The following is a 16,742-nucleotide window of genomic DNA, read 5'->3' as shown; positions in this document are numbered from 1 at the left end:
CTCATAGTGTAGAAAAACATATTATGCACAGTGCCTGTTTACGCAGTCATCGTATGGACATCTTTTTACGGTTAAAAGCCCGTGTGGGTTAAAAGTGGCGGTGAGTGTCCGTCTTTATCGGTTAAAACATATTTTTACGAAAATGATAAAAAAAGAAATAATACAACTCGCGCGTGTCCACCGGCTCCGGTGAAAGACCGACGACCGCCGTCTGCGTCGGAATGTAGGCTTCGGACACACTGGCCTCCTTCCCATGCCAGAGTCCGCGCGTATTCGCTTTTAAACACATAATAATATTTTGTATATTATATAGGTACGTGCTTGCACATTTGTCGTAGGTACACGATAATATTTGACGTAAATACACGTGGCAATAATGTTACGACCCGATAAAACGATGGTAATTGATAGTAAAAATAATAATGTTTTTTTTCTTCACCGGCACACGTTTAAACTTCAATTACCTTCTGTCGTTCATCATCATTGTGTATGCACATGCAGACCCTGTGGCGAAGAGGGGGAAAAAAACAGCGGAGATGGTGGCGGGTAACAATCGGAACTCGATTGCGATGTACTTATTTACGACGCATTATTTCGGTTCTGTATATACATATTATAATATAATATACGCGTATTATACATTTACGGATACAATAGTGTACGACGACGTGACGAACGTTGTTTGATCGTCGTCACATCCGCCGTGGTCAGGATTTAGACTCGCTCAGTCCGATCGAGTCGTTGCGGAAATCCTATACTGGAACTGGACGGAAGTGCTCGTCCACGACCACCGCTTCCGCCGCTACCCACCATCACTGCCGTCGAGACAATATCGTAATAATATTATTATTATTACGAACGTCGTGGACAAACGATATTATGCGTAATTATTTATTACATCGTTCATAAGTGGCCTGACGAAGAGCCTGGCCTATCTGTATGTTATATTATACATATTATACTTATTAGTTATTACTTATTATACTTATTTATTCTCGATGATTGTGTCCTTGTTATATTATGATGGCTTCCGAGCAGTCGGACACCTACAATAAAAGTAATATTCGCGTTTTGCTTACGATCTGTTCATATAATATATAATATAGATTTTTTAACATAATCTTAAATTTTGATTTTAAAAATATACGCATAACGCATTATACGTACCTACTCGCAGCAGCATAATCCAAATCGAACAAATTGTCTTAAAATCCTCCGCATGGAGTGGTTTCAGAAACTACCCCGTAAGCACCAAATAAGCTCTTTCGAAATTCCTGGAGATTCGCGAATCGTATTTATGAACGTACGCGCATACTTTATTCGTGACCGTCGACGGATATCCTGCAATCAAGAGAGAAAATATATCACTTTCATTTTTTGCCGTCGCCCTCATTTATTATAATATTCGAATAGATTGCATGTCCGTTGCAGTGTGGTACACGCGTACGCGCTTTACATTTTTTAAAGGCAAATTGTACTGTTTTATATCTGATAACTCTGATATGCTATATAATAATAATATATGGCACTTTACATATCGTCGTGAATAAATTTGAAATTTAATTCTCGTGCTCGAACGGATCGTGACAATATTATTGGTGATAAATAGTGCGCGTATTATGTTACTTCCATAAACGGCTAGGTTATATGGGGTGAAATTATCGAATTAAAATATTTAAAATGCTTTGTAGGTACCTACATATTATTATAATTTATAATAAATGCCAGTACACCAGTATTTATGGTAGTAGATCGCTTTCGAGTGAATAAGTATACCTAAACTATCGTATTAAAAATAAAATATATACGTGGTTTTGAAAATATATCATTAAATCATTAAAAATCACACCAAATATTTGAAAATTTCCCCAATATAATAATTGCTATATGTTTATTCATATGTTAATGGTGCTTTAATACTGTATATTTTATTTAATCTCGAGTGTAGATTGGAGAAAATTAGTAGTTTAGTCTAAAAGTGACTGCATATTTTGAAACACATCAGTACTGAACCAGTTTTTATTTTTTATTTTAGTAAAACCAAACATTTTTTAAACTAAAAAAATACAAACCTTCAAATTTATTTTAATTCGTTTTTACTTTGTACGCGTGTTGTGCATTTGGTTTTCAGTCAATAAACATAGTATTAAGTAAATTTATTAAGTTGAACAAGTAGGTATAGACAATTAATTGTAGGTTTACTAGGTATAGGTTTATCGATTAAATAATCCAATAAAATATATATAGTACTGTCACTATACTTGCATCTATATGAATTGATAAACTTTTGTAATACTTTTTCATGATAAATTGATTCAAATAAAATATTTTGTAAAACACTTCATATATTAATTATTTTTGTTTGTAAATCGTAAATAGAAATATTTTGATTTAGTGGATTTTATTTATGTATTTGCTACTTAAGATTTTTACCGTCGGTAAATCAAGAATATATTTTTTTCGTGGTATGTGTCACGAATGATTCAAAAACACAATTTTGCAGGAAATCAACTTTTTTCCTATTAAACAATGAAAAATATGACAACTCATCTTTCACAATTCAACATTTACATACGATTATTGGAAATTTTATCTTCGTGGAGATCAGTTTATACGAACATATAGTTATCCTCTGGGACATATTTTATCCTAAAGAATTGTATAACAAATCGAATGACAATTTGTTCGATAATGAAATAATACTTTATTCCTGATCGGTATCGATAACTCTTCGTGGATTTTTGTCTGCATTTGCGAACCGTCGTGTATTACTGGAAATACTGGTAATACCGTTTAAAATACCTCTACAATAAATCCGTATACGGCGTTAAAAGCATAGCTATTCTATTCCTAACGGTCTTAAATTCATACATGTATAGTACATAATATATACACAAAATATATTTTTGTTCTATGTATTGTATGATGATTAAAGTTGATTCTCATTCCGTCAAATGTCAACATATTCTAAAAAATAACACAATATAGTATGGCTGTGTGTCCGGGGTATCGCTATATAATTATTTGGATGCAGTTTTCATAACTTAATAGCATAATAGGTTTTGAATATTGGCTTATAAATAATCACTATCGTTTATAAATACATATACTATATTGTATATTCTAATTTTGTATTTTCTTTTTTAAATTTTTGTGTTTATCATAACTTTTGAAGTGGTTTACACAAAAAAAATTACTTTTAAGAATGACTAAGAAAAACAAAAAGTTTAAATTGAGGAAAGTCATGAATTTGTATACAAAATCAGTTTTTCAGTTTTTCAGTAGATTCACGCTTAAATAGCAATTTATCACCAATCAATTATCTAATTTTATTGTAATAATTAAAAAACAAAAATAATCATAAATAAATATTTTAAGTTTTACCAAATGTTTACAATAAGTTCTTTTAGATTACAGTGACTTACTTCTCAATGATGAGGTTCACTTGACATCTACTAACTTTACTGTAGAGCGAGTACCTAATTTCTCCCTTAAAAATTCTAATAATAAAAAACATTTATTTCAAAAAATATTTTGATGTCAAATTGTAATTAGTATCGTCGTTTATTAAATAGGCGTAGAGTGTAAGCAAATATTTTAAAAACGACATGAGCAGAAAGTTCAATGCAGTGTTGATTGCTAAGACAATAAATTCAGTAAACCGTGATATTCAATGGCAGTATACGATAATTTTGTAACTTTAATGTATTTAAAAAGTGATTGCTGTGAAACCTATCAAAACGCCTAAAATTACATAGTGTGTAGTTTATTTCATCCAGGAATGTAATTTGGAAAGGATTTAATATGGTACAGAAGAATTTGATAAACACGTACCACATATGAAATCAAAAGCAGACGAGACCCAGACCTCACATATTACATTTTCTGTTCATTCACTCGCACTATGCACTTATTGTCTGCGTTAAAAATGAATCAAAAAATTATTTAGATTGATGTGTTCATAGAAGATAACAGTGAAACGACAGAAAACATAAAATGCATTGTAGTATTTTATAATTTTTCGTGCATGCAGGATACGCCATGTACATTCCTCCTTTAACTTTCTGATATCGAATTAGAAGTCGAAAAACAATTGACTTATTTTTTTCATTATAATATGTATACTGTATAGGTACGCTGTACAGAGGTATTTAATAAAATCCGATTAAAACTATGATTCAGATAGTTACTCGTATATTATTATTTTTTTTTTTAATTGTTTATTGTTTATTGTTTTAACAAGTGAAACTATTATACTTGGCAAAAATTAGTTAGTATCTTGTTAACTAAAAAAATTAAAAAACGTATTGTTTGTAACTCTATATGGTTTTAAAATTATTACTATTATATAATATATACAAAGAATATTCAATTGTCTTCTGTGACGTATCATGGGCGTATCACTGGAACATGAGATTTTTAATGCTTGATAACATCATGTTTATTTAATAATAATATATATTCTGCTAAATAAAACAGTAAGTAACAATACGTTAACTGCTTGCAAATTGTAGTGTTAACATAATTTTATGAATTACGAATTTTTATTGTCGAACATTGTTTTAACCATTTGCACATAACGAAATGTAGGTAATACTATAGTATATTATGGTATGTTATTACAGTACACTTGTTGAAGCTACTGGATTTTTTCTTTGCCATATGAAAACGCTTATCGGACACATTATTTGTATCACTTTTAAGTAGGTCGTTTTATATATTATTATGCGCTTTATGCGCTGGCGATTTCAATACGATAACAAATTTACAAATTCTATCGTATCTAATATCTGTTTGGTATTAAATTATATTTTATGTGCTCTATTATACAAATATTATAATGTGATGCGTTCGAACGGCGAATATTCAATGTCTAACGACTAACATAATATGTAGATAAAAATATTATGTCTTCAGAAAACATAAAAACGACGTAGTCTTAACGCACATCACTCGTTTAACTACACATTCAAATTTATTTTACAGCCAGTATCTTCGCTATTCAAATATTGCCTAAAAAAATGCATGCAGCATGTGTTTGAACAAATGGTATTTTTTTTTCACCTGAACACAATACACAAATAATTTCAGATAAATTTAAAAAACCTACATGATATACTGTGCTGCGCAGAAGTTAGTTGCATATAGTTTGTTCTTTCTATAAATATTAATGGATTCAATATTAGGTATTATAGGTATGACGGCTATTTGTTCCTGCTGCTGAATGCCAAAACTATGGACGTCAGTGGCAATGGTTATAGGGTGGTGAAGCACCTTACACAAATATTTAACTGTACTGTTACATAGATAATATTTTAAAAAACCTAACAAAAAATTAAATAACTTTAAAAGTTACATAAACCTAATAAATATATTGGATGAAAATGTACAAACCTTCACTTATAACTTATGAGAAATCAATCAGAAAATGCGTAAACAACTAAAAACAATACTTAAATTTAAATGTATCATTAAAATTATATTTTTATTCTTCTACTCATATGTATAATTAGGTAGTCTCTTTCGACATTGGCGATATCTCTATCGATACTTAAACGAACGTTTTGGCTGTTATCATTATAGGAAAGTTCAGCTTTAATATGCCACTTGTTACGAGGGCTATAGGATGGATGTTAATCATCTAAATCAGGATTCCAGACTTTAAACTAGCATATTATTATGGTCACACTCACATTTTTCTATTGTGCAGTCAGCTTATTATACAATATGGTTTGTTCGACCGTAAGTCGTAAGCCGGACATTGGGACAGAAACGAAGACGTGGTTTGAGCTGGAAATTTGACAACCGTGCTGTCTTCACTGTGGCAGATATATCTAATTCTACCTGTACTCTATGCAGCCAAATAATAATAATAAAAATAATACCTCATCGACTGCACAAATGTGATTTTAATGGCGTTAATTTGTTAACGCGTGTAGGTTTATCTCTATGTATATTCACGTTGTTTAGAAAGTGCATGTGCCAACCAATACCGTACTCTAATATGATATATATATATATATATATATAATGTTGTTGTATAGTATGAAAACGATAATGGGGTTTGAAAAGAACCAAAATGATAGGTACTCGACACGTGTACGTGTCGTCTGAACGATAAATCCAAATCTAACACGGGCAGCCCGAGACTTTTTTAACGGCCAGCCTGCATCGTGTTTAGATATTGTGTCTTCGTTTTATCAATTACACATTTCCGGTCTTGCCACCAGTCGGTTTAATCCATTAACCACAGTATATATATATTATATATATACATATTTTGTTATAATTTGTGAGTGCAAGTGTTGAACCCCGCCAAAGGTAAAAATCTGTTACTCATACGACTCTTTTCCAACTCAGGTATGTGTTCGTACGCGTGTGTGTGTGTGTGTGTATGTTTTTGAGGGGAAGGGAAGAGGGAGTCGATGATCGCCGATCGTGAAACTGGTACAAGGTCACGTTTGATGAATCGTTTAGCGACGGACTGCACAAATCCACTCCGGAAATGTAGGCTGTTGGTTGGGATTCCTGGACGTCAACAACGACGACGGCGACGTTGACGATTACACCTGTTGTAGTAACACAAGTAACGATAATATTATTGTTTCCGGTCCGACTGAAAATTAGACTCGCTTCCTATCGCGCGTACACAATGATATTATGCCATGCACTCGACACGCAGCCCGTCTAGTACAAAGAGTAAAGAATAACGTGTATTATAAATTCGCAACAATATTGTTGTAGGAAATCGTACTCGCTGAATTAAGCATTGAGCTTGAATATAGTTAGTAGTTACAGTATATATTTTATATTGTAAGTACAAGCGCACAACGCCTTAGATGTTAGTGGTGATAACCGTCCAGTGAAATAACCGATTTGAATTAATATTTGCGTCTTTGTTAGTCCGCAAAGGTTTACCGGTGGTTAGAAAAAAAAAGTTCAGTATCATTTTGATCATAAAATATGTATTTACAGTCACGTTGTCGCCGCCAGTAGTTATAAGTATGCCGAACTTTCACAACATACATTTATTTCTTATTTTTATTTATACAGCAGAAACTTCATATTGTTTTCTCTTTACCTATACAATTTAAACAACTATAAACAAATATCTGAAATAAGAGTGATGTTTATTGTGTATCGCAAAAATATAATTCAAATTGTATTCGAAAAAATATAAACTGTTTGTTGTCCAAGTGCAGTGCACTATAGGTACTCATAAGTCATAAATTGTAAGTCATATTAATAATAATGGTATATGTTTATAATACAGAAAATCAGATATCTAATTCCACATCCGATTTTGACTAGATGAAAGTCAAATTGAGTAGACATTCCAAAATGGTAGGTTATCGAATTTAAAACCCCTACACTAGCCAACAGATCAAATTTATTCTTATAAATAAGATTTAACCTTAAATTATTTTATAAGAAAAATCAAACGGCTAAAATACCACCAAACATATTATATAACAGTTTTTTTCTTATATAAAGACTCTGAGAATATCATTTAAAAAATAATAATTTAAAAATAAAACAATCACGATGGAAAAAATTATGCGAATTAAAATAAACTAAAATAAACTCAGTGTTAAGATATTATTCATTGAACACGTCCAAATATTTTGTGTATTATTAACATAACATGGGTGAATATTAAATGTGACTCAATGGCAAGTGTCCAAAGACAATCGAATAAAATATGTCTATGCATATTTCGAATTGAATAAAGCTGCTTTATATATTAAATTATTAATTCGTTGTGAGTTTTGACAAATAAGATTTAAGTTACACATCTTATATATTTTATAAAATAAATTGTATTTACTAAAATACAATCCTTAAATATTCCTAAAAATTACATTTATGATAATAATAAAACTTAAAATGTTTACTCTCTTAATTTAATCTGAAAATAGTTCATATATTCTTATGGACAGAACCGTAAAATTACACGTAAATTATGGATATTAAATACATAAAACTCATAGTTCAGTTTACGATCGTACGTAAAAGGTTAACATAAGCCACAATAATACGCAATTACGCAAATTTCACAATTTGGACGAATCTTTGTCGACAGGTTACTTTGTGTGTGGGCCTAGATGATTATTTATCTTTTTTTTTGACATCGCTAACACTTTCTAATGCTTTTTTTATACAATTCACACTTTAGGTTTTGTATACATTTTAAATCTTTAGATGCCTAATAAAAATCTATTGTTAAATATTGTTTACACGAGTGATCGTAAGTTCATATAAACATTCGTTATTTCAAATACAAGTATATTCGTATCTTCTACTATGTGAAGTATTTTATTTTATAATAACTACCATCTTAAACAGCTTGCAGGTGGAAATACTAGAAATATTAGTAGGTAACGTAATGTCTATGTTTTCTGTTCCTACCTATATAACTATGTATACAATCATCGTACAGGAATATTGTGTCATCGTTATGAGACGATATAAACAAATTATTGTTTTCAAATCTTCGGCTCAACGTTGAACATAATATTACTATAGTAGAGTGCGTATTGTAATTAATACGAGTTCAACACGGTCGATTTATCATATCAACCCGATTCTGGTGATAATATTACAGATCGCTTATTATGAATCTGTACTGGTTTACGGTGTATAATTATTATTCAGATGATGGCGTAACATACTAACATGGTGGGCTATGAACAGGATATATGAACAATTATGGCTAATTACGAGTGTTTGTACATGGTGACGAAATTACGACACAAATTCTAAGCCATTTATAGAGCGTATGTGAGCATATTGCTCGAAAAAATAAAAATTAAACAAGAGCAATTTAAGAACCTTCGGACTATATGTGTGTGACGATTTCGTGAGCACTGTGTTCACGGGTCATTTATTACTTAAAATAATAAAAGTGAAAAAATAAAACGAGAACACAGCCGTAACATTGTATAACGTCACTCTGAAGACATCTATTTCGTTGATGACACGACGAAAGCGGATGGATCACGACGTAAGAAGTACAACAAGAAGAAGATAGCCGTGTCGCAATCTCGTCGACTTAATATGGTTTATAATAGGTGGTCGATATAATAAGCAACGACGAAAGTGATTTCGTGATAAACGAACAATACTATTGTGTCTATAATATGAATCGTTTAGCATAATAAATATTATGATGTATATAGGCATATCGCAGTCGATAAAACTCGACCGCCACAGAACTTTAGTCGATGTTTTCGTTTTAAATTTATTTACACTCGCCATCATCGTAGTTCCTTGAATCACATTACTTATAATATGATCTCTAGATACGAGAATTATATTGCATACTAGAATAATAATCTTGCTATATATCAATGCATTTGAAAAACTTATATTTTATTATACGCATACATATAGGTAATAAACTTTTACGCTTAAAATTGTTGTAAACTCTGTACAGCAGTGTGCATATTATATAGGCGATAGGTATGCGTTTAGTTTTATACAAATTTTACTAGACGAAAGATCGGTTTATGATGCAGTTAAAATGTTATCGATCGATAAATTACAATTTTCCATCGATAGTTGTTTTTTATTCATACATACACGTACAGTATACTGTACCTACTACAACAAATAATGTTCTTAATCTGGTTTGACTGATTTTGATCGTTCTTAATATTCTGAAGAGACCTATGATGTAGAACGGATGATTGCAATGCCATGCTTATAATGTTAATCTTTAAATAAACAGTATGACCGATTAAAATCTGATTATGAGCGTTATCTTTAAAAGTAGAATACGGCCTCCATTGGTGTCCCAAAATTAATCGTTAGGAAGCGTTATTGACAAATGATGAGTCTTGGAGAATTAGTATACGCACATGATTCGTTTTGGATCGTTCTTTTCATGATACTTTTTGACCTCCAACATCGCATTGTTAGTACGTCGGATGACTACGGTCCGATTTTTGTAAACACAAATGGAGAAATCGTTTTAATATAAATACAGTATTATAAATATAAGTATCGCAATAACGCTCTTTAGTCTGTAAGTGTAATTTACTTTAATTTTTTTAGTTCAATATATCTACACTCGTCGTATTTTTAGACACACATAAGACCACGAACACCACAAAAAACTTGACCCAAGAACATATTGTTCGTTAATGGAAATCTGTGGCTGATGCATTTTTGTCTGCACACTGCACTAGGTAAACCGAATACGCGTAATACTTTCTCTAGTTTTTTGCACACAAATAGTTGACTCCCTATCGCATTCCTAGTGTGTTCGAAAACTAAGTGTTTAAACCAGTATTATAGTGTATTTTATCCGTCTCCAAATCATTTTTGCAGGAATATTAGGGAAACCAATAATGTTTTCAATGAAATTTAAATGTGAACAAAAGCAAATACTATTGTAATATGTATAGAAGGCAAGTATTGCAATACAATAAGAACCTATATTCTAGGGGTTTCCCTCCAATATTGTTCCGGATGACGTCAGACTCTACTATATAAGTAGTTTTAACTCACGTACCTATAAATACTGATTGGAGACTTCAACGAACGTATCAAATGTTAAATAATTAAATATTTACGTAAATATAATCGTGGACTTAGTCAGTCAGGTTTAACGTGTGTAATATAATACGTTTCTCGGTAAACAACCGATGGCTTACTTTTGGTCACACCTACAAATAAACGGACAGAGAAAGATCAAGAGAGACAGCTAGTGTAAGAGAGAGAGAATATTATGGTATATAGGTAGATCCATGCATTTGTTTTTTGTAACGGCATTGCATAACGTTCCAGTTTAAACAGTAATTAAACTGTCGTCTGGTTAAAAAGTATTTCGAAACGCGTTTTTTTTTATCCATTAAACAAACAGAAAAGATTCATCCGACTAATACAAATAAAAATGTCAACCAGAAAGGAAGATGTACGAATACCAAAATGGAATACCACTGTGATGTTTACTCGTGTTTGTGACCTATCATCGAAATGTAGTTATGGCCGAGTATGGAGACTTAATGGCATTACATCCAAGTCAATACCGTTGCTTTGATCCAGGTCCGACTAACTGTCTGCAATATAATATGATCTATTTTCAAATGTGACTATTTCCGATAACCTATACTCATCTGATAACCTGCAGTGTAAATCGTTTATATGTGTTTAATACTATATATTAAGAAATCACACAAATATTTTAAAATATAGTTACTAGCCATCATGCAGTGAATAATTATAATATATAACATCATAAAAAGTAAATGTAGCAAACTATATAGAGTCGTTTGAATTTGAATGCAACAAAATGTTGATTACATGTATACCATGTATTATAGCTATAAATCTAGTACACATAAAAACCCATATATATGTATATATGTTATTAGACATTAGACAAATATTTTTATTACATATAGGTACCTAGTAATAATACATTCAATTGTTATTTTGTTGATTGTAAGACTTCATAGCTATTTGTTATGTTTTTGCTTTAAAATACAAATTTAATTTACATCATTTATTCATAAAAATATATTTACTGTATATTTAACTATGTGTTTACAAGAAAGCAAGGAAGCAATTTATTACACTTAATTTTTTAATACATTTGGAGAAATTGGATTTATTTTAAATTTTAGACCATAACACGTTTCATGATTATCGCTCGTACATTTCAAACTCGTGTACTCATTAATTATATATTATATATATTATGGAACTCATCTATTGGTCATAACAATTTAAAGCGCATCATTGGGAATTTGAAAAATGTTTAAATTGATAGAAACCACTGTCAGTATACATTTTTTACAAATTACTCTATGCTGTTCTGGGTCACTGGAAAACAGTGCCAGTTTCCAGTTTCTTTACCCTTCGCAGATACAACAAGAACCCCTCCCGACTAAACCAACGGTTATCTGTGGGCCGTTGTACGTTTCACGGTTCTATTCGCTGGTGGGGCACTCTCTTACCGATCAATCACCACCCGAAGGTTATTTACATATATTCTCCGCCCAATGACACATTCTCTTTTATTATTACCGACTGCAGAAGAACACCTAAACAGTTTAAAATTAATTATACCAAAACTTAATCTTCATAAAATTAACATTAGGTGCTGCAGGCGTCATGTATGGGAGTCAACTGATTGCCACTGCGATCACATAATAATATTAAACTATATTATGAGTGTTAAATATTAAAAACTGCAATGCGTGATCTTAATTAATGAAATACAATTGATTTATTTTATATGAAAATCTAACCACTGGAAATTAACTTCAAACCATATGATACAACTACTACGGTCCAATGTTTAAATGTATAATTAATTGTAATACATTTTAATCAAACTAGATGGATATTTGGTGATAGATAAAAATAATATTTCATACTATAGAATACTCTGATTTGATATCAATTCCATTAAATTGTGTATACATGCATAAATATTGCAATATTAATATAAAAAATAAAAAATAAGAATGATAATAATATTAGAAAACAAATGGCCAAATATTAAAAATAAGTACCTAAATAGATGTATATGGACGAAGTATATTATAACAAACAAAATGTACTTTTTTAAATTTAAACAATATTATTATAATTATATTTATTGTATTAGGGGCAATGTCGTATAAAAAATATATATTCCATAAAATGACCCAAGAATCAATTTAAATACATTAGCAGCTTGTGTATTATTTATCCATGTATTATACTGATGACGGTATTTTGTTGTTTCAGGTGACGATGAGCGCGACAACAACAACCATAACGACGGCTGACTGCGAGCTGCTTGGCCGAGGACCCGTCCAAGGATCTGCTGATTCGGACAGCCTGGCCACGCTGGTTAGACAGCTATGCAAGAAGCAGCAACAGCGTGGTCGGCTACCGGGACGTCGGTGTACGGTGGCATGCAGTCGGGACGGTGGGTTGGAGATCATCCCGTACCAGAGGAAGCGGCCAGACGACGAGGGTTTTGAGTCGGATGAGGACTTAGCGTCGCTAGGCTCATACGAAGATCCCACAAAGAGGAAGACAGGTACGTTGGCAGCTGTGTCGACGGCGGCGGGTGCGGCATCGGACAGCGCCAACAGCAGTGGCGTTTCAGAAGACAGCGATGACGCCGACGCCGCTTCACTCAGAGGTGGGCAGGCACCAGTGACGGTCGCCACAGAAGTGGCCGACGAATCTGGTCGAGAGGCATATGTGCTGACTGACGTGGCGTTCTGTCACACAGATGCGGCTGCACTACCAGGTATCGCAGTATGGGTAATCAAGACCAGGAAGACGCCATCTGCTGGCCTGGAAGCCATAGTGGTCCGGAGCCGGGACAACCAGCTACAGGACGTGTGCCGGGCGTACCAGGAGCACAGTAGGCGCATAAAGTTGGAGCCGAAGCCTTGGGTGGGCCACGCAACAGGTGGCGGTGGGCTATTGTCGTCACAGAGGCGCAAAGTGGGCGTCAGCAATGGCAACATAGCGCTGACGGCTATGCCCGAAGTAAACCGATTCAACCTGGTGCAGCGGACAGACACCGACGGGGTGACGCACATTGAAGTGACGGCAGGACCTGTGGTCGCGGTGGCTAACTCAACTTCCAGGGACTCGTCTCAGTCAAGCATCATAAGCATAAGCACACCCGAATCTCCGAGACCGACGAACAAAGACCGATCCTACGGAGACGATAACCAAGACCGAGACGATGCCGACGGTGACATTGAGCCACCACCACAGAGACCGGAAAGAAGAAAATACAAGGCGAAACCGGACAATAGTGACGGGAGTAACGAAGACTATAGGCGGCAACAGAAGGTGGTTAGGGGCCAGTTCATTCGGGTCAATGTCAACCATTGCGCCGTGTTGCCGCCAGCGAGCCCGGAACCGGAAAGGAAGCCCGGCCAGGAGTCACCGACCAAGTCGCCCGCCGGCCAATCGCCATCAACTGTTGTCTCAGACCGACTGTGGTCAACGGCTGATTACGACAGGCTGGACGGTCGGTATGAACAACACAGGCGGTCATCTAGGCCCAGCAGTCGGACTCGAAGCAGGAGTACAGGCCCGGGTCGCCGGCAACAACATCCATTGCAACTGGCCGCCGTCCAACCGTCACATCCTCCGCCAGTGGCGTTCAGTAGGTATCCGAACATCGAACAGCAGCAGCCGTCATCGTTCGGTAACCGGTTCTTCGGCAAACTCCGAGAGATAACTTCTGGTAATCAGTCACCACCACTACAGGACTTGCAACCTGTAGCTTTCCGGCGCCGCAACAGCGTCGGTGAATCTGTAACCGCCAACTTCTATCAATACTTCAGTCATCAACACCAACATCACCAACACAGCCAATACCATCAACAACAGCAACAGCAACAGCTCTATCAGCAGCAACTTCACCAGCAGCAGAGACAACAGGTTAAAAATGGCGGACATCTCAAGTCGGTAATCAAGAAAAACAACAAGAGCCAACTCTATCAACATACCTACGACGAACCCAAAAAGGTCACGTTTAGCGCCTACGCCACTGTTCAAGTAGTCGATTAATTAGGCGTCACCTTCCCCATAGATTCATTGTACCATATACAAAGTTTATTTGTGTTATCGAACGTCAGTCGTCGTTGTGTTACCAATAGATTTAACCGGTCACGCTGACCGCCTATCGGGCAATAGGGCGTAGTATATTACCGAAAAATTGCTCAAATTCACCTATATGTTTTTGGTCTGCATCAGCACCTATAATAACCACAATATGTAAAAGCATTGACTATAGGGTGATTCGATTTAAAAATGGTCAATTGTTGTTCAACATTCTTATAGTTTGAAACTATGCGTCTAATTAATAGCTTATTTCTCCTTTTTTAATGATTAACATAATTATATAGCACCGCAACATACATTTTTTCGTTCTAAATATCGTCAAAACTCAACCATCAAATCGAAATCTAATAAATCGTTATGGTTGCACGTCACATTGGTCATTGTATTTAGAGGTCAAGTTCGTGTCTTCGTCGTTGAAGGCATTTGTAAACTGGGGCCCGACATGATGTTGTAGTCATCGTTAATTTACTCTACTTCCTTTTACGTGGGAAATCTTTGATTGTTTCATCGTTTTATCTTCGGTCGGAAGATAGTAAACGGACGAAAACGACATTAAAATACTACGTATGTTTATTCTAATACTAAGAAATAATCTGACAAAAACGGAGTGACCGTAAACCTATTTATAATATATATCAGTATAATATTGAATATTACGTCACTGTTGTTTTAGTTTTAAGAATGTGATCGATTAATTACTATTCGGTTATAATATATATATTTTTATCGACACGCCATTCACGAATATTACGCCCTCTTACCCGTTACGCGTTCGCGTTATATTCTAGTAAAGCTATTCACTATTCAAATTGTTGCTCATTAAACGAAATATTAATATATTTTATTTATGAACGTATTTTATATATAATAAATATATTATATTACCTAAATAATACGTCATTTCTGGCGCATATATTATTGAATTGTACATTAAGTTAACTTATATACGCAAAATTTTAATTGTAGACAATAAGTATAACTGAATTTCCTTATTATATCTATCAATTACGTTTTTTTTTCTGTATAACATAATATAGAAGATGACACCGCTGCAACTATTAAGTATTTGCATGTGTTTTTTGGGATCGATATTGTTTGAATTTTTATTTATAAAATTTAATGTGCATGTATAGTTATGCTGTGTAAATACAAAATAATATATACATAAACATTATACCAGTCATTAAAATATGTGTTTTTTATTTTTTATTACATTTTCGATGCAGGTACAACCAACAACCCAACACTAAGTATTTTTCCCTTCTCTTCATTTTTTTTTCTTAAAAAGAAGTCATGTGAACCACGTACGATGATAAACAATGTCGATGATCTGTCAACAACCGGATTATTACATCAACCGGCTGGTATATATGTGCTATATACTGGTTCGCATACAATATACCTACCTATTCTTATTTCTTAAACCAAGATCGTATAAAAAAAAAAAATGCAGATTTCGTAACTAGATATTCCGATAATTTACTATAGGTATAACGCCCATTGGGTTCGCTTGATAAATTTATCCAGGAAGTCATCTAAAATAAAAACAACGACACATTTTGAAACTTTCTGATTCTGCAATAAGTCACTTTAAGCTACATTTGGTTTTCAAATTTAAAGTAAGTATCTACAAACATTTTTTAAGATTTTGAAAGTATTCTAATCAATCAAATCAAACGACAGTAACATTGCACTGTGATTCACAAGGATTTAACTTGCGTTATATACATATATAATAGCCAATAGGTAAAGTGCATGGTTAGGTCAATATTATGAATTATGACTAATAAAAAACTTGACAATTGAACAGACATAAAAAAAAATAACTTACAATTAATGAACAAAAATAATAATGAAATATTGCATTTTTAATTTTACAATATACACGTTTGTCCGGTTTGATTTTGATAGTCTTTATAATTTAATGGCTTATGACAAAATGCATTCTAGTTTCAAAAGTAAGTAGTTCAATTCGTATGATATAATCAACGCTTCAACGGTTTCGTTATTATTAATGCGGTAAAAATGAAAAAATCTACTACTTTTTTTCGTCAAAAAATCCGATTATACATAGGTAGATGTTATGTCTTAAATCGTATACTTTTAAAAGTTTCAGATTTATAACACATTAAATTAATTATATAGTTTAA

General features: G+C 33.3%; 1 protein-coding gene across 2 annotated transcripts in view; it reads left to right on the top strand.

The window, feature by feature from the left end:
• LOC107163466 (uncharacterized) overlaps positions 1-15,781 on the top strand; it is a 32,016-nt gene extending 16,235 nt beyond the window's left edge. Inside the window, exons 1-2 of one of the 2 annotated variants that reach the window (XM_089226790.1) lie at positions 6,569-6,586; positions 12,742-15,781. In XM_089226790.1, the coding sequence (XP_089082916.1) occupies positions 12,748-14,538 (1,791 nt within the window). In that variant the 5' untranslated portion in view covers positions 6,569-6,586; positions 12,742-12,747 and the 3' untranslated portion in view covers positions 14,539-15,781. Of the gene's footprint in view, positions 1-6,568; positions 6,587-12,741 lie in introns of those variants that run through there. The other variant, XM_015510920.2, reaches the window with a different exon arrangement.
• Positions 15,782-16,742: the final 961 nt, after the last annotated feature.

This window comes from Diuraphis noxia, unplaced genomic scaffold (genome assembly GCF_037042655.1).
Source record: "Diuraphis noxia isolate RWA-SAM2 unplaced genomic scaffold, SU_Dnox_SAM2 contig0004, whole genome shotgun sequence".
NCBI classification, from domain to species: domain Eukaryota; kingdom Metazoa; phylum Arthropoda; class Insecta; order Hemiptera; family Aphididae; genus Diuraphis; species Diuraphis noxia.
The sequence above is the reverse complement of the archived record's forward strand: the minus strand, read 5'-3'. Positions and strand labels throughout refer to the sequence as shown.